General features: G+C 33.6%; 1 protein-coding gene across 1 annotated transcript; it reads right to left on the bottom strand.

Moving 5' to 3' along the window:
- Positions 1 to 1,919: 1,919 nt before the first annotated feature.
- LOC145611952 (small heat shock protein, chloroplastic-like) lies at positions 1,920 to 2,820 on the bottom strand. The gene is made up of 2 exons (XM_081667339.1): positions 2,479 to 2,820; positions 1,920 to 2,352 (listed from the first exon to the last, which is right to left on the bottom strand). Exons 1-2 carry the CDS (start codon positions 2,726 to 2,728, stop codon positions 2,045 to 2,047), a joined length of 558 nt encoding a protein of 185 aa, XP_081523465.1. The 5' UTR covers positions 2,729 to 2,820; the 3' UTR covers positions 1,920 to 2,044.
- Between the last annotated feature and the right edge of the window lie 16,218 nt (positions 2,821 to 19,038).

Here is a 19,038-nt window from a genome sequence, read left to right on the forward strand (position 1 = left end):
AAAATTTGATACTAAAAAGGCACCGGTTAACCGGTGCCAAAACTAGCTTCCACCAAAAAAAAAGGCGGGAGACTATTTTAGGCACTGGTTAACCGGGGCCAAATTGAGTATAGGGCACCGGTTTTGAACCGGTGCTAAAAAGGAGGGTATTTGGCACCCCCCACATAGAATGCGGTAAGCTATGGTGATGGAAATATATGTGAGAAGAGTCAAAGATGATGACTCTTTAGGCTGGGTAAGCTAATATGATGTGGGTTCAAGCCCTAAGTCTAGCTCTAACTAGGTAGGGGTAAGCATTGGATATTCTTTGACGCGATCATGCATGGATATGAATATGAATGTGAATATGAATGTGGTCGCACCTCGATGTGAGGTTGCTTACGTATCTGTTAGGAATCAAGCCAAACGTAGCTCTAGTCAAACTTTGCACAAGTGTATATACACCTCAAATAGGTCTTTCAAGGGTTGTAATGTGGTTAAGTTGATGGTTTAAAGAAGAAAATGGTAAAAGGCTCAAGACCCGAGAGAATCCCCAAGATGTGTAATTGTGAATTTGAAAATTTTGAATTTTGCAAGTTTATTTTCGATATTTTTTTTTTTTTTTTTTTTGCTTTGATTTTTTTTTTCATTCTTGTGAATCAATGTGGGAAATCTCAGATCATGCGGTCCATCACTCACTTAGCATTCATGTGTCTCAGGAACGGTACCAAGCACTCGATGAGAGACACAATTTGAGACGTGTTCATATCAGAGACATTGGAACACTTACCCTGAGACATTGTTTTATTGTTGCTTTGCTGTTTTTTTACTTGCTTTTTTAATGTTACACAAATTTCACCCTTTCCCATCCCAGGGCTAGGTGAATGTGGGTTGAATAAATAAGGTCAATCGTTAGACGAAGCTCAAAGTGGTTGATGAAGAAATGGATATGTAATTGAGTGATTAATGGGGAATGAATAGGTTGCAAAGGTACCTCAAATCATTGATATACCTTGGTTTACATTCACTTCTATGTTACATGGGCTATTCAATTCATCTCAAGTACCCATGTTAGGCCCTCGACACTCGGATATGGATATGACACTTGGACACTTCAATTTTGGTTCAAAACCTGATTTTATTTTTCACAAAATAGTCGAGTCGGACGCTTTGACACATACCCGTGTCGGACATGGGTACTCGAGTCCATATAACATAGATTCACCTTGTTTAGCTTGACTTATTACCCTAATAACACATTACTCTAAATCCAAACATGTCGTTAATAATTAAATGTGAGATATGTCAAAGTTATGTCTCAGTACACGTGTGAGTCAAAGTGATGTAAATACTAAAAAAACATGAAAATTTTACAGTAGTCATTTGAAATATGACTACCATAATGTTTTCATGATTATAAAGTTTATAATTGATATATTTTTTTTCCAAATAATTAATTATTTTACTTAATTTTAGGTATAAAATAGTATTATCAACATTTTTTTTATTTATCAAATTTTTAGCAACATTTATGTAATTTTTATTCTTATTTTATAGTTTCTCGAAAAAAAATTATTATATATTGGATTAAAATTTTCAATAAATATGTATGCATAGTAGATATAATAAGACTAATTGTGACCATTTTATAAGGTGAAAAAAATAAACCAATCATATTGTATACTATTAAAATATTATGGTAGTCATTTTTCAAACAACTACTGTAAAATCATCCAAATAAACAATGGGAGTATCAAGGAATAGTTGTAAAACTACCTCAAAAAAGAATTGATGCTATGTGTGCGATGGAGTGTACTAATATTGATGATCATTCATACATTAAGTCGTGTCATATTGATCAATTTCAAATTTATGACGTAAAGTTTGTGAACCCTTGTAGTTCGTACACTATCGTAATTGAACCATATTGATCAATAACATTGCAAACAAAGTAAAGCATTTTATTTACGTATAGTATTTTAATGAAAAGATAAACATAAGATAATTTCTCTCACAGACGGATGGAAAGACAATTAATATTCTTATCTTGTGCAACGAGCTACGTTTAAGCAGCTCTAACTGGAATGTGGATGATTTTGTGCTCAAATTTGGTTATCTTTGGCACAGTTATGTAGAGAACACCATTTTTAAACACGGCCGTAATCTCTTCGTTCCACGAATTCGATGGCAATTGAACCCTGCTGTCATAGGGGCTAAAGATCTTTCTTCCAAAAGCATCAATTCCACCTTCTCCTTTGATCACAAGCAAGTTATCCACCACTTCAACTTCGATATTTTCTGCTGCAGTTCCTGGCATGTCGAACCACATCCTGATCTCGTGTTCATCCTCACTAGTATTCCAGGGAGTTCGGACTGCAAATTAATTAAAGCATTACATAGCTATATCACACGTAAAAATGTTTGGTTGACCCATTGAATTAAAAGTGACACAATGCCAATAATAATCTTAATAAATTTGCTATAAGTGATGGTATTTACCGTAAGGAGAGGTTTCAAGGAGGGCGACCTTTTTGTGAAAGGGTTCACCAGTCACAGGATGGACAGGGTCAATTGGCTGCCCACCAGCCTGTTGGGCACGGACCATCAAAGACGACCTTGAAGAAGGTTTCTTTGTTGGTGCAGCCGACACCACAGAAGGTTGCGGGATCAACCCAACAGGCATTGGGCTGGTAAAGGCCCTGCTTGAGACCAGAGTAGTAGCTGAACATGCCAAAGCCTTGCTTGCCATTTTCGTCGTAACAAGAAAAATAAATGGAAATTGGTAGTGAGTATACTTCACTAGAACAAATATAAGAAATAATTACAAATTCTATGTTACTCACTCGATTGTTGGAGCTATTTATAGTGTTTAGTTGCCTTTACTTGTCTACAATGTAGTAGAATAAGCCTCACTTTTTTCTAGTTGAAGCCTAATTCTCAAATTGGTAGTCTTAATTGGAAGCAATGTACTCTAATAAAATAAGGCAATTTTCCCAAGCTAAAAGAAGAAAATAAAGTCATAAATAGAACAAACTATGTTTATTTTATCATGCTACAAATGTATTGTATTCTGATTTTGTGTCCTTTTGCTAGAATATGCTGCCTTATGACTTTGCTTTTGTTTGTGGTAAGACATTTCTTGCATCATAATTTTCCAAAATTCCTACAGTTTATATATATATTTTTTTTAACTTTTTATTATTATTTATTCATTTATTATTTTTTGGGCTAGCTAGGATTTTTCGTTACATTTTTATTAGCTATATATAGTTTCAGCAAAACTTGGAAAATTTTGGTATTTCATAAATATTATTGACTTTTATGATGACTTTTTTTTTTAACAAAAAGAATGTCGTAATTTAGAATAGTTTTGAATAATGTTCTTACCCATTACTATTTGTAAAAGAAATAATGTGAAGGGGAGTTATTAGAGTAATAAAGGCGGGTGTGTAAGAAAAAAAAAAAAAAGTAAAGTACTCCTGCCCTATTTAAATAAAAGAAACGTTTTTCGTTTGCGGCTGTGTTTATATAAATAAAATGTTTCCTTTTTTAACAACTTAATTGTATTCTTTTAATAATATTCTCTCTACTTTTAATAATATAATAATACATACTAACTAATGATTTCTCTCTACTTTTAATAATATAATAATATGTACTAACTAATGATCTCCACAAAACCCCTTACTTTCTTCTCTCTCTTCGAACCTAAACCCAACTACCAATTATTTGAATAAATTAAAAAATTCAACTAACCTTTTAAACACTAGGTGAAATTCAAAATGTTTTCTTCATTTAAACACGAAGAGAATAACCAAGTAAGAGAGAATAAAAAAGATCGTTCGTGCATAAAAAATGTAAATATTGTAGGTTGTGGGGGATTTGATGACAAAAACTTCTTAAAATAGATTTATTATTATTATTATTATTATTATTATTATTATTATTATTATTTGACTAAGAGAACTTCATCAATAAAGAACAAATTACAACCTAAGCTTGTTGAAAGAAACTTTTTTTTTTTTTTGACAAGTTGTTGAAAAAAACTAAAATACAAGCCACACACTAAACTCCTATTACATGCTTTGGTTATAGAACTAAGGAGAGCACTACTACCACGAACTTTTAATCGAAAACCTACACGACAAACACCGTTAAGACTTACATGTGAATCATGAACTTGTTGCCACCGGAAAAAACCCAAACCCCGCGAAAAATGTGAGGAAACTGCAAATGAGATTACCATAGGGGCCTAGCTAAGAGAACGGTACACCACGTCGATGGAAGTCAATATGAGAAAAATACTACCTCTCCAAAACATAAGTACCATGACACGAAAGGCAAAAACCCACACTAGCCACTAAGGTCATCCCAAGGTCCTAACAAACAACGAACATCTTGGGATCTTTGACCGTAAGCTACTTTTCCTAGTACCTCAGTATTAGACATCTCCTGCTTAGGAGAATGTCCGACTTTCAAGGAGGAACTTGTTTCCTTCAACTGATCCAGATGAAGAGCCTCCGTCAAGATTTGATTAACAATGATAATGACTCCAATGACCATCATCACCAAACACGAGGTTGAGGAGTTTTCTTTAATCCCCAACCTAACCTATACCACTATATTACTCGTAACTAAAAAAAGGAATCTCACATATAAATCAAACAATATAATTTGAGAACTGCCTTGAGAACCCTGAATTGGATCTCCCAATGAACTTTTTCATTATCCCTAAATCAAAGGACCGACCAACACAATTCACCTGTGGCATACACCAACGAAGGAACCAAATCCTAATACATAAATTTGGATCCCAACACCTAAACCCTAATCCCGTACTTGGACCTTACAACCAAATAGGCCCTCAATCTCACCGCATACAATAAACATCAAATTCATGGCAACTACAACCCAAACAGGTTGTGATAGGAGCACAGAAAAATCCCAACAAATAGCAGTAGCATAATATATTTGCTCCCAATTCATACCAAAATCAAAGAAAATGACACAAAATCCTCCAGGCCAGCACATGCAAACCAAATTAAAACACAACAAAAGGAGAGTAAAGTGGGATGATGATATCGAAAGATACATACGGAGCCACAAGTTGAAAATCCTGGAAAACAGCCCTCTAATAGAGCTCAAACCACACAATAAGAAATGAAAATTAAAAGCAGAAAAGCAACCGAGGGGGTTGAAGTAAGTTATCCCTTCAAATAAATGTGGGGAATATTTCAAGCATCCCACACTTGAGCCCCACTATATATGATCATACACTCAAGTGTGGTGGAGTTCAAAGGGAAGGAAGCTAGAGTAAAAAGACGCCAACAAGTTTTAGGAACTTGTAAACCGTTCACAGAGAAAATGTTACACTCCTTCACGATCCATGAGATCGCTAACTCCATAGTGGTCTGGAACCATGACCGTATATTTGGGGATGAAGGTACAAATCCAACCTAAAAGAGATAGAACATGCTCTAAAAATAGACCTTTACTTTATTCTTCTCATATGCGTTTTCTGGCTAACATACAATCAATATGTTAACTCTAAACTTGTTTAATCTATGTTGGTTGAATATTAATGCACAAACAAATTTATTATTGGCAGTCACTTGAATTAAAATCTTATTAGCCTAAATAATATTATTAATTATCTTATGCGTGATTACAAATACAAATTCCCTTTAAACCTGCAAGAGAGGGCGTGATCAAGCAATAAAAATAATAATATCAAGCAAAATGACAATATTGATACAACAATCATCATGTTAATAATCTCAAAGCATAATAACAATATTATTAGTAAGATCCTAGGCATGATACTAACGAGATTAATAACAAATCCTGGCATGTTAATAAACAATAAAAATCAAGCATTATCCCTAACATGATACTAATATGATATAAGAAATAGGAAACAACCTGAGCATGATACTATAAGGCAATAAATAACATTCTAACATGATACTAGGAGTTAACATAACTTAAGCATGCTTTTTATAGCAAAAGAGTAATTAAATTACTTACTTTGATGTCTTGTATCTCTTTCTAATAACAAAATACATACACCCATTAGTAACTTCAAAGAAAATAATAAATAATAAATCTAATCAAAGAATTGAAATAGGATTTGGGGATCAAACCCTCAGAAATTATCAACCTTTAACGTTGAGGGCGAAGGCAACTTCGAGCTTGGCTAGGTGTATCTAGAACTTGTGAATGAGGTATGATGTATTTTGAAAAGGGCTAGGCTTAGAAAAAGAATAGAGAGAGAAGCAGCTTTAGCTTACAGAGAGAAGAGAGATGATTGGTGATCAAGCTTGTTGATGATGGTTTTGAAACGAGGAATATCGACCCTATTTATAGAGAAAATAGTCCGGAAACGATAGAAAAAAGTTAGAATTTGAATCAGAATAAAATTAGTTCTGTCGCAAAGCTTTCGCGTGCGACAGGGTCTGTAGCGAAACGACAAAAATCAAGTGGCGCGACATAGCTATCGCGGTACGGTGAGACAGTTTTTTTACGGATTTTGTTTTTATCATATATTTTGATCCAGAAGTCCAAATAAGTCATATAATATGTCGTTAGAAATCTCTTGAAGTCTAATTTCCAACCCAAATAGAATCAAATTAAAATCTTTTATAGAATAAAAGATATATCCCAAATAGTAGAAGGGTGTCAGTTTTAGATAGAGTTTCGTATTTCTTTCATATCTTTTTCGTTATAACTCGGAATTAATATTATAATATATCATTGGAAAGATAATTTCAAGATCTATACAACCATATAATATTTGAATAAAGATTATGAGGCAATAAAATAATATCTTATCATCTTTGAATGTCTTTTATTTCGAATAGAATTAGGACTTAAAAAAGGAAAGCTTTATCCAATTTCAAGCTCTTTAATCTTATCTTTTTTAAAAAGGATAATTAAGATCTTTTAGAAACTTACAGAAGCTTCTAATAAATCCTAATTAGTTTAGGAATAAGATTAAACCTTTAGACGCTCCACATGATCATTGGGCCACAGGTAAAATCCGGTTGGGCTCAATTTAGTATTTTAGCCATAACTTCCTCATTATTCATCGGAATTGGGGTTATAATATATCGTTGGAAAGGTCTTTTCAAGCCCCATCCAACTACATAATTATTAGACTCATATCATGGACCAAACTAAACTGGACTACATGTTTTTCATAAATAGGGTACGAAATGAATGATTTTTAAAAACATAAAAAAGTATTTTTTATTTGGATTTTTTTACATTTGCTACCACTAAAAGAGCCTCCCTTCACCGGCGAGCCAAAAGTTAGCGGTGGAGAAAGAAAACATAGAGGAAAAAGAGGAGAGAGAAACCAAGCGGTGGAGTTCAATATCCTTACTACTTTTAAAATAGAATATTTAAAAACAATAAAATTGACAACAAGAAATATGTTATGAATATTATGAAATATGTTAAGTCCATTTTATTATTGTCTACTAATTTACGGTCACTTAGAGAACTCGTTTGACGGTGTCGACTCCCTTACTTCCTTACTAAAAGCAGTGGCGGATCTAGGAAGTAAATTTTGTTGACCATGATTTTATGATAGATGAAAATTTTGTGGACAAAGATACATTTCGGGACTAAAGAAACTTATTATATCACATGTCTCTTTTCCTTTCATTATGAAAATTTAGTCACATTTTCAATTAGATTAAACAATCCAATATTGTTCTAGATCAAACAAGCTATTGGCCAAGTCCACAATAGCACCGCACATACGCAAGGCCAACAAGCAGGTCTATGCCTGCAAGCGAGTTGGCTAATGGCTAACAATGTGTGTGGCTGGCATACTCTTGCGGGTGTGGGCTGGCCAGCTAACATGGGCTAGCATGCAACGTAAGGACTTGCCTTGTTGTTGCCCATGATTATTAGAAGATCATACAACAATCAATTGAGAATTAATAATGTAGCCTCTTAAAAGTGAGAATCTTGATCTAAACACTCTACCTTGTGAGATCTTGTCTGGTATTCTAAGGTAATACATTTATGGCGGATTTGATTGTACGGGTGGACTTAGAATAGAGGGATTGCACTTGTGATTCTTGTTCTTGGCTGTATTCGTACTTAAGAGTATGTATATTCGTACGTAAAAGTATGTTTGAAAGGTATAGTCTTTATAGTAGATTATATTTTGTGATTAATCTTTCGAATTATATATGTGTAGACACTTGATTGTGTCTCCCTAAAAACAAAACCCAATGATGAATATATTTCACGTCATTGATTATCAAACGAGGTGAAATGTGAAAAAGTCTCATGAATTCTCCTGTTTTTAATAAAAATAATTCTTTCTGTTTTCGAAAATCATTCATTTCGTATCCTATTTATAAAAAAACGTCCAATCCAATTTAGTATATTCCATAATCAAGGTCAAATAATTGTGTAGTTGGATGATACTTGAAAAGAATTTTCCAACAATATATTATAAGCCCAATTCCGAGTTATAATGAGGAAGTTATGGTCAAAATACTAAACTGGGTCTAAACGAGTTTTATGTGCGATTCAATGATCATGTGGAGGGTCCATTAATCTTAATTATACTAATAAAAAAATTAGAATTAATTAGAAGATTCTATAAGTTTATAAAATATCTTTATTATCCTTTTTGAAAAGATAAGATCAAAGAGTTTGAAATTGAATAAAATTTTCCTTTTTAAGTCCTAATTCTATTCGAAATGAAAGACGTTCAAAGATGATAAGATATTATTTTTTTGCCTCATAAATTTCATTTAAATCTTAAATGGTTGGATATCTCAAGAAATTATCTTTCAAAGGACATATTATAATATTAATTCCGAACTATAACGAAAAAGATATGAAAGAAATACAAAACTCTATCCAAAACTGACACCCTTCAACTATTTCGGCCATATCTTTTATTTTACAAAGGGTTTTAATATGATTATAATTGGGTAGGAACGTAGATTTCAAGATATTTCCAACAACATATTATATGCCTTATTTGGACTTCTAGATCAAAAGTTATGATAAAAACAAAATCCGCAAAACTGTTTTTATCGTGACGTGATAATTCTAACGTTTTACTAATTTTATTCTGATTCTATTCTAATTTCATTGCGATAGTCCTTATCTTGCCGCATCAAAAGGAATTTTATTCCGATTCGAATTCTTACTCTATTATAATAGAATCTGAATGTTTTTCTCTATAAATAGGGTCTACTTTTTCCTCCGTTTTTACTCACCAACAATCATCGACAATCATCTAATTCTATTATCTTCTCTCTCAAAGCTAGAAACTTGTTCTTTCTCCCACTTTCTAAGCCTCCCCTTTTTGAAATACAATACCGTATTTACGAGTTTTAGACGCCCCTAACCAAGCTCGAAGCTGCATTCGCCCTAGACGTGAAATGAGGGTTTTGTCCCAGATCCCTATTTCAATTATTTAGATTAATTATTTGATTTAATATTCTCATTGAAGTTACTAACGTGTGTATTGTTTTGATAAAAAGAGATACGAGGCAACAAAGTGAGTAGTTTCATTGCTCTATTTCTTTAGAAAACATGCTTAGATTATTTTAATTCCTAATATCATGTTAGGACGTCTTTATGATTCCTAATATCGTGCTTAGGGTAATAACTAATATTTCTAATATCATTTATGTTTCTAGTATCATTCTTAAGTTGCTTCTTATTTTCATCTATCATGTTAGTATCATGTTATGAATAAAGCTTTGATCTTTATTGTTTAGTGACATGCTAGGGTTTGTTATTGACCTTGTTAGTATCATACCTAGGATCTTGGTAATGATATTATGCTTTGATGAAAATATTATTATGATAATGATGATTTGGTGTATCAATATTTATATATATCTTGATATATTATTGTTATTACTTGATCACACCCTCTCTTGTAACTTTAAAGCTAAGGGAATTTGTACTTGTAATCTCGCTTATTAAGATAATTAATAATTTGTTTTAGACTAATGTGATTTTAATTCAAGTGATCGCCAATAATAGATTTGTTTGTGCATTAATATTCAATCAACATAGATTAAATAGGTTTTAGGATTAATCTAATGATTGTATGTTAGTCAGAAAGCGCACATGAATATGAGAAGAATAAAGTAGAGGCCTATTTAGGGCAGGTTCAATCTTTTCTAGGTTGGATTTGTACTTTCATCCCCGAATATACAGTCATGGTTCCGGACCACTATAAAGTTAGCGACCTCATGGACCGTGAAGGGGTGTAACCTTCACCCTGTAAACGGTTTACAAGTTCTTAAAACTTGTTGGTGACTCTTTTGCTCTTGCTTCCTTCCCTTTAGATGTCACCATGCTTAAGTGTATGATCACAGTGGGGCTCAAGGGGGATGCTTGAAATATTCCCCACAATATGGATCCGTATAAGGGTTATTTTCGCACTCGTAATTGGATTAGAGTAAAACCCAACAAATGAGCTCTTTGAATTGCATTTCAATTGCCTTATACCAAATACAAAATCAAAATTAATAGTCACAACATGGATTTGTTTCACTCGTCATCTTATGTGATCTTAAAATTTCTTAGTTTGACATAGAGCTTGAGAGGCCACTAGACAATCTGGTTTCAATGGCATTAGGGGATGTGTTATAAGCACACCAATATTGTAAGGCACTCTACGTGAAATTCAGAGGTCTGGTGTATATATTTTCTTAAAAAGGGTCTTGTTAAATTGACCAAGATGTTTTTGGTACCCTAGTTGAAATCTTTTTTTTTTTGTAACTGTTTATAACGTAATTACTTGTAAAGGTGAAGAGTAACAATGAAAATTATTAAAGAAGACCCTATAAAATGGTGGATAAAATTTCTATTACTTCCTCCGTTCTTTTTATATTGCACCATAAGGGGTTTCACGCTTGTCAATGCATTATTTTAGCTATTAATATCTTTAATTATACTTTTGTAAAAATTATAAAAAATTGATATTTGAAAAGATCTAATTAGATCTCACGTGACTATGTTTTTTCTAATAGATAAATCACAAAAGACGGTCAAAGAAAATTAAGTATAATTCCAAGGACGGGTTGGTCCTCCTCCTCGGTCGCTGGGGAGCCTCTTCCCGTTAGGCCGTGTGGGGTAATTCCAAGGATCAAGGCACTTCTTGGGCTTGGGCTTCGCTATAGTTTCGAGGTCGTACTTTCTTTGTGGTGGTGCTCCAACCACCGCCTGACCGCCTCTTAACTTTTAGCAAATGGGTCAATCGTTGATTTCATGAACCTTTTTGTTGTTTTGTTCTGCTCACCTTACGGATAGTTCTTTCAATTTGTGTTTTTTTTCCTTGTTTTTTTTTTTTAATCGCAAGCAAGGGTTTCAGTTCTTTGAATTGTTTAGCCTTCCTTCAGCTCGCTAGTAGTATGCATTTTTGTAAACTACTTAATGCTCTTATACTCACTCACTTGAATGCTTATTGTGATGAAAAAATTGTCGATTTTGCTACTCCTTTCCTTTTGATCGACACATGGTTTTAGACAATTTAATTAACTTAAATAAAATAAGAAGGCAGCGACGTACTTATAATATTAAAAATTCGTAAAAAAAATTAGTGGAGTTAATAATTTATTGTAAAGTAATTCATGAATGTGGGAGGAAAGAAATAAAAAAAATGGTAGTGGGTTTGGATGGAGAACATGAGAGAGAACATGTAATATTAAAATGTAGTTTTTCGCTAAAAGAAAGGAAGTGTATATATAAGACTTATTAAACCACGACCGAATTCTGTAAGTGTATCATTTATTAAAACACGGAGGGAGTATAAATAATTTCCCCCAAAACATCTATAATAATCTAGCCAAGGTTTTGAAAGATGAGGGTACTTGTATACACCTAAAAATGTCTCCCCAAAATCAAACCTGATGATGAACAACCTTTACAGCCAATATTGGTCAGGTTGAGTATTTAATCTTTGGAGTTCTTAAATTCATGTGTTCCATTCAATGCATTTCATAAACCAATCCAATTACTAACTCATTTCCCTAAACCATAACTTTCCACTTGTCGTGTCTACATCACAAAACAGAGAGAAACTGATTTTGTGGCCCCATAATTTTGATCCAATTATTATTTGGTTGGATAGTACTTGAAATAAGATTTCCAACAATATATCATAAGCCCAGTTCCGATTTAAAACGAAGAAGATATGAGCAAAGTACTAAACTCAGCCCAAAACCAAAACCGAAACCCTTTCACTAAAACGACCATATCTTAAAATCTACCAATGATTTTAACCTTATTCTAATTGGGTTGGAAATTAGACTTGATAATCTTTCCAATGATATATTATATGCCTTATTCCAAGTTATGGATCAAAAGTTATGGTAGTTTTAAAAACGCGTACAAAACTTGAATTACCGCGCAACAGCTAAAATGCCGCGTCGCGACAAAAGATGACATGGCACGGTGCATATTACCGTGACACAATACTGCACACCGTGTCAAGGTGCTTTTTTCTGTATTTTCCGCGTTTTCTCATGCATTTATGAATCTGAGTAGAATATTGGGTAGGATGTACACGGTGCCACATGTCGTGACACGGTGGACTGTGCCCCGTCGCGGTGTTCTTTGCTGTGTCACGGTACACATACTGTGACACAGGATTTTTATGCGTACTCTCCGCGTACAATTTTCACGTGTTTTATCAGTTTAGGGCAAAATTGTGCAGCCAACACGGTAATCTATACCGTGTCATGGCACCCATTGTCGTGTAGTGGCAGACATTGACTGTGTCACGGTGCTCCAAATTAGGCTTTTATATTTTCTAGGGATCCGTGCGATCCCCTACTCATTTCCTCTATAAATACCCCCTCCTTTCTACAGTTCGGGACACCAAAAATCATTCTCTCTCCCTCTACACCAACAATCATTCTCTTCTCTCTTTCTCTCTTGCTTTAGCCTAAAGCCTAGTCACCTTATTCTTCCATAATACTTCCCCTAAGCACTCAAGTAGTCCATACACCCGAGGTTCCGTCCTTAAATCAAGGCGTGAAAGGTATAATTAACTGAGGGTTTGGACCAAATCAACTCTACTTTTAATTTAATTTAATTTAAATTTGATTTATATTTTTTTTATTGAAGTTACTAACAATTTATTCATGATGTAGCAATTTAAAGGAGCGCGTGAAATGTGATTAATTAATTAATTTAATTACTTATTTTATTTTTTTATTGCTAGTATCATGATTAGGTTAATTTATATTTGATTTAACTAACAATTTGTTGTTAAATTGCTTCCAATATTAATGTTTATTCTATTATATATTTATTGATCACCATATTTCATATTAAAAGGGAATATGTAATTGAAAATTACGCCTACTAAGATGATTTGGACAACCGGTTTAGGTTCCTTTTTAATCTTGTTATTAAAAAAAAGTGATCACTAATATTTTAGAATCACGTGTTGCATTAATATTTAACCAATTTAGCATAATAATAGTTTGGAGCGAATTGAATCTTTGTTTGCATGCCTTTAAGATCGCAGGAATCACTTTTCATAATAAGAATCGAGTAGAGGCCTATACGGGCAAATGTGACTCAATGACTCACTTTGTACCATCATCCCCGAACCTCCTTTTGTGGTTCCGAACCATATGGAGTTAGTAATCTCATGGATTATGAATGGGGTGTAACCTTCATGGGTCAATCGTTGTTGCCTATCGTTGTCCCTTTATCGTGGTTGCCTTTTATGATCCGTGAAACAAGTTCCTTAAAAATTTGTTGGCGGCTCCCTACTTTATTTGTCCCTAATCGTATACGTCAATTCCCACTTCCTATGAGTGCCAAGCATATTCACACATGCTTAAAGAAGGCGCACTTCGAACGACGCCTACAGTACTGCTTGGTTTAAAGAAGGTGAGTTTGTTTCAGGGGTGGATCTACATGGGTGCATGCCGATGCACGTGATTCAGCAGTGTGAAAAAAAAAATTAAGTTTAATTAAAAAAAAAGAAAGAAAACGAAAAAGAAAGACACGTGATCTGTGAAGCAAAAGGCCCTGACATTCTATCTCCTCCCTTCTTACTCCTTTCTGACTTCCTCCTTTCTCTCTCCTCCTTCCTTGTCACTCCTTCCTGACTTCCTCCTTTTTTCCTGACTTCCTCCTTTCTCACTCCTTTCTCACTTCTCCCTTCTCTAGCGTTTTTTAGCAAATCATGAGCATTCATTTTTTCTCTTCAAAGTTTACGGTTTTTTTGGTCAATCTCAACCATGAAAAATTCCAGATCTGGAATTTTCATGGTCGAATTTGACCTTTTAAATCCAAAAAAGGTGAAATATTTCAAGGTATGTTGATTTTTTGGGGTTGATTTTGTTTTAAGGTGGTTTAATTTTGATTTTGTTGTTTAATTTCAGTTTATTTTGGTTGATTTCGTTGATTCATGTTTAATTTTTGTGGGTTTTTGGTGTGATTTTTGTGGGTTTGCATATATGGTAATTTTTGCATTTTTTTTTTCTTTTTCTTTTTCTTTTTGTTGTATTTAGATCTGGAAATTTTATGTTTTTTTTCTTTATTTCAAAATTTTGGTGGTTTTTGGTTGGTGGTGGTGGGGTGGTTAACGGTGGCTGGTGGTGGTAGGTGGTGGCTCACGGTTGTTGGAGGTGAAAACGGAGGTGATCGGGGCAGGAGTAAGGTTTTTGGTGGTGGTGACAGGGGGAAGGTCTTTAGGGTGGCATTAGATCAATAATGTAGGCCTTTAGGGTGGCATCACATCAATAATGTAGGCCTTTAGGGTTACTCACAAGCATGAAAATCCTAGATCTTCCACTGGTTTGTTTATTCTGGAACTAAAAAGGATAAAGGGGTAAAATTTCTATGATTTGGTTTGCCAAGAAATGAAGAGGACAATGTGATTCTATGGAAGCTTGTTATTGCACTATAGTTCAATCTTGCAGCTTGTGCTCTAAAGGGTCGTGAGTATGAACAAACTAAGGAGCTCTGCTTCCGGGTCATCATGCTTGATAGCAGTAATGTCGAAGCCCTTCCTTAGCTGAAATCAAGATCTACCAAATAGAATAGGCTAATGAGGACCTTGGCAAGGCTACCTAGGTTGAGCTTAATGACCAGGACATTCTCTAAGAGATGGAGAAAGTGAAGGGCCTATGCTCCAAGGATAATAATCCCATTAGTAAGAGAGGTACTGAGGATTTCGATTTAACTCACTCACAATAAAATAAAAAAGGGAAAACTCAAGGAGTTGTTTATTAGCCTAGTGTGTAACCGATAGTCTTATGCCAACGATCTAAGTGGTGTTACGAGCTCGCTTGTCACGGATTTTGCTAGTGATATGGCAGTAGCAAGAGAGTTTTATCCCTACTCATAATAATTATACTTCTTTTGAAATAAATGATAAAGAATCAAACAATTCTTCAAACAATCAGCAATTAAGACATGGTAAGGACAAGTGACCAGGGAAAACCTATGTTTTCTCCAATGAAATGAACAAATTTTGGTCCCTAAAACTTACCAAAATTGTCTTTCACAAAACTCATACAAGGTAAAGACTTTCTTCAATTGTTTCGCTAACTTTTGGATGACCGTAAGAACAAAGGACATGGCTACAAAGGTTACGCATAACATTATGATTTACAAGGCAAGGGGCCCCAAAGGTCCAAAAGCCTTGTCCATGCTTGCTAGGATGGTGAGTGATAGGTCCTAATTTGTACATATTTTAGGTGTATATCTACACTTAATTGCTTATAGATTTAGAGGTATAAGGTGTATTTTTACATTATTTGCTTATGCTCTACTACTCTCCGTTTGTGTGTTTTGATGATTTTCAAGTGATTTAGATGCAAATGGATTAATGGTTGGCTAATTTTGAGTATAATAATCATGGATTATGAAGCTATATTGCGCAAGGATCTTAAATTATGTGTTCGAGAGGAAATAAGGATAGAAAGAAGCAAAGGCGTAAATGAAAGATTTGGCGAATATGAGTCCCATCCACTATCTTGATTATAACTTTTGATGTACAAATTATATTGGAGTGATTCAAATTTCATTTGAAATTAGACTCAAGAGATTTTTAACGATATATTACACGCCTCAAACAAAGCTCTAGAACTCAATTTATGACCGTTTTAAAAAGAGCTACGCGTGCAGCAGCGAGACACGGACGTGCCTCATGCTAGCACGTCCGCGCAAGGACGAATAAATCATCTTATTAGAGGAATATTTTCCTAATTCTATCCTAATTCCTAGATTTATTATAAATACTCCTTAGCTTTATATCCCAAAACCCCATTACTTTAGAACCCTAGTTTTCTCTCTAGTTTTATTTTATTCAAGTATTATATTTTCTTCTTCTCTCTATGTTATGTTTATTCCTTTTATTATGCTAGTGTAGATTTTTTTTTCTAGGGTTAGGTTTAACCCTACCCATGATTGATACTTGATTTGTTCCAATAAATTCTCAATTAATTATTTATATTGTTAATGCTTAATTGATTATATTGTGCTTATGCCAACACTAGATTAGAGATCATTAGTATTGTTATCATTCCATTGTTTTAATCGCAACGAGAGTTGGGTTTTAATGGAATTGAATGTATTAATTAAGTGTTTGAAGTGACGGAGTGAGACATGCAAGGTGGAGAGAATGCCACCTCGGGCTGAGGCTGAGGCTGGGGTGGTGGAACTGGTGGTGGTGGTGCCTGCCCCCTAGCGTTGGCAACTAGAAGATCATATGTATAGGATGGTTGCCCTGGGGGAAAGGCGGTCAAGTCAGGACTGGGTAGGGGAAAGATGGGCAAAGGTTGCTCGCTCCCAGTCCTAATACACCAGAAGGGTGTCTGCTCGCTATCTGGTCGTACCCACCCCAACTCCTCAAAATACCTAGCAGTCAAATAGGTATCTAGTCCACAGTTGGTCAGTTGGTGGGGTCCATCCACTACAAAACCGACCTTTTTCACTGCTATTCGAGTGATAAGGCCTCCTAAACGGATGGGGGTTTTTGATGTGGTGCTGGCCATGGCATGCCTACTCAGATGGTGAATAACAAACCTACCTATGTTCAATTTCCCGAACCCATACACATAGTGTCCTATGACAGCTAGTTCGTTAGTTTGGGCATTATGGGGCTCGTTCCTACCTAAAAAACACAAACCCGCAAATCTTTGCCAGATTTTTGGGACAGGGTGATGAATAGGTTTGGTACTAGCATGTTGGGGGTCAGGAGTAGGCAAACCAGTCAAAGCATGATATATGTCACCCATTTTATAGTCCGCATGCCATTGGTGAGGTAATTCAGAATTTAATTCAAATAATTTACAAAATTCTACATAAGTTAAACTAATATTCCTATTGTTCAACCTAAAAATTAAATTCGGCCCATTTCTACTACTAACAACTTGTAAAAAAGACAAGAATTCACAAGTTAGTTCTCGGAATGTAGGATAGTGCATATCAACAAATTTTCTCATGCCAATGTCATTAAAAAATCGTTTTACAAAATCATACAAACCAAATGATTCTAAAGTAGGGCAGTGTAACCACCGAGAAGGAATTACCTCACGCCCGATTAAGGCCCTGTTCTTTTGAGCTTCTGGGAAGAGCAGATTAAATTTTAGCCGAGCAGAGCAGATTTCTTTTGAGTAGAGCAGAGCAGAGCCGAGCCGAGCAGAGCAGATTTCAACATTATTATTAATACTATTATTAATGGTGTTATTATTAATACTATTATTATTATTATTATTATTATTATTATTATTATTATTATTATTATTATTATTATTATTATTATTATTATTATTATTATTACTACTACTACTACTACTACTACTACTACTATTGATAATGTTGTTATTATTATTATTATTATTATTATTATTATTATTATTATTATTATTATTATTATTATTATTATTATTATTATTATTATTATTATTATTATTATTATTATTATTATTATTATTATTATTATTATTATAAATAAATGTGTATCATATTTAACATATGTTAATAGTAGAAAGATAAAACAGTACAACTTAACATTTTCAAATGACTACAACCGCATATCAAAATAGGAATATAATTATATTAGCGTCTAACATCGTGCATAATTAACCATCCACTTCCATGTGATTGACATTCTCATCATCTTCATTGTTGCTTTGATCTTGGTTGTTATCATCTTCATTGTCGCTTTCCGATCGGTTAGCCCTCCAAATTTGAAGTGCTATATCATGTCTCACTATGTCCATACTATCTTTGCGCCATTGTGCATACATAGTTAAATCTGCAGCTCCTATATTCGCATCATGTTGAATGATTGGTATGCCAAGCTTATGCATCCGAATAAAATTATGTAGTGTGCATGTGGCAATAATAATTGACATTTGACTCTTTTGTGACGCCTGTGGCATGTTATGTAATATCCTCCACATTTTTTTCAACTGTCCAAACGAACATTCCACCTTCATTCTTAATGATGAATGTAGCTTATTAAAATGTTACAAGTTCATTACCTTCTACTATATGATAATTTTAATACTTCTAAGTTTCTTTTAAAATATTTGTAGGGAATAATAATAATTTTCCTAACAACAACAACAACAATAACAACAACAACAACAACAACAACAACAACAACAACAACAACAACAACAACAACAACAACAACAACAACAACAATAATAATAATAATAATAAAACATAATAATAATAATAATAATTTATAACCAAAATAATTAATAATAATAACAAAAATTAATAATAATAATAATATTTTTTTGAAATAATAATAATAATAATAATAATAATAATAATAATAATAATAATAATAATAATAATAATAATAATAATAATAATAATAATAACAATAATATTAATCATAATAATAATAAAACATTAATATTGATTGAAATTAAAAGTAGAATATTGAAATAATTATTATTATTGAATATTAATTATTATTAGTAATTATTATTTGAAAATAGAGCAGAGCAGATTTCTTTTAAGCATAGCAGATTCGATTTGAGTAGAGTAGAGCAGATCAGAGCAGAACAACTCTAAAGA

The sequence above is a fragment of the Chenopodium album genome, chromosome 3, assembly GCF_948465745.1.
Source record: "Chenopodium album chromosome 3, dcCheAlbu1.1, whole genome shotgun sequence".
NCBI classification, from domain to species: Eukaryota; Viridiplantae; Streptophyta; class Magnoliopsida; order Caryophyllales; family Amaranthaceae; genus Chenopodium; species Chenopodium album.

Excerpts from the sequence above, each read along its gene's own strand:
- LOC145611952 (XM_081667339.1), bottom strand. The coding sequence starts at position 2,728 with ATGGCAAGCAAGGCTTTGGCATGTTCAGCTACTACTCTGGTCTCAAGC. Across the intron at positions 2,353-2,478 it reads CCTTGAAACCTCTCCTTACG|TCCGAACTCCCTGGAATACT; the intron begins GTAAATACCATC and ends ATTAATTTGCAG.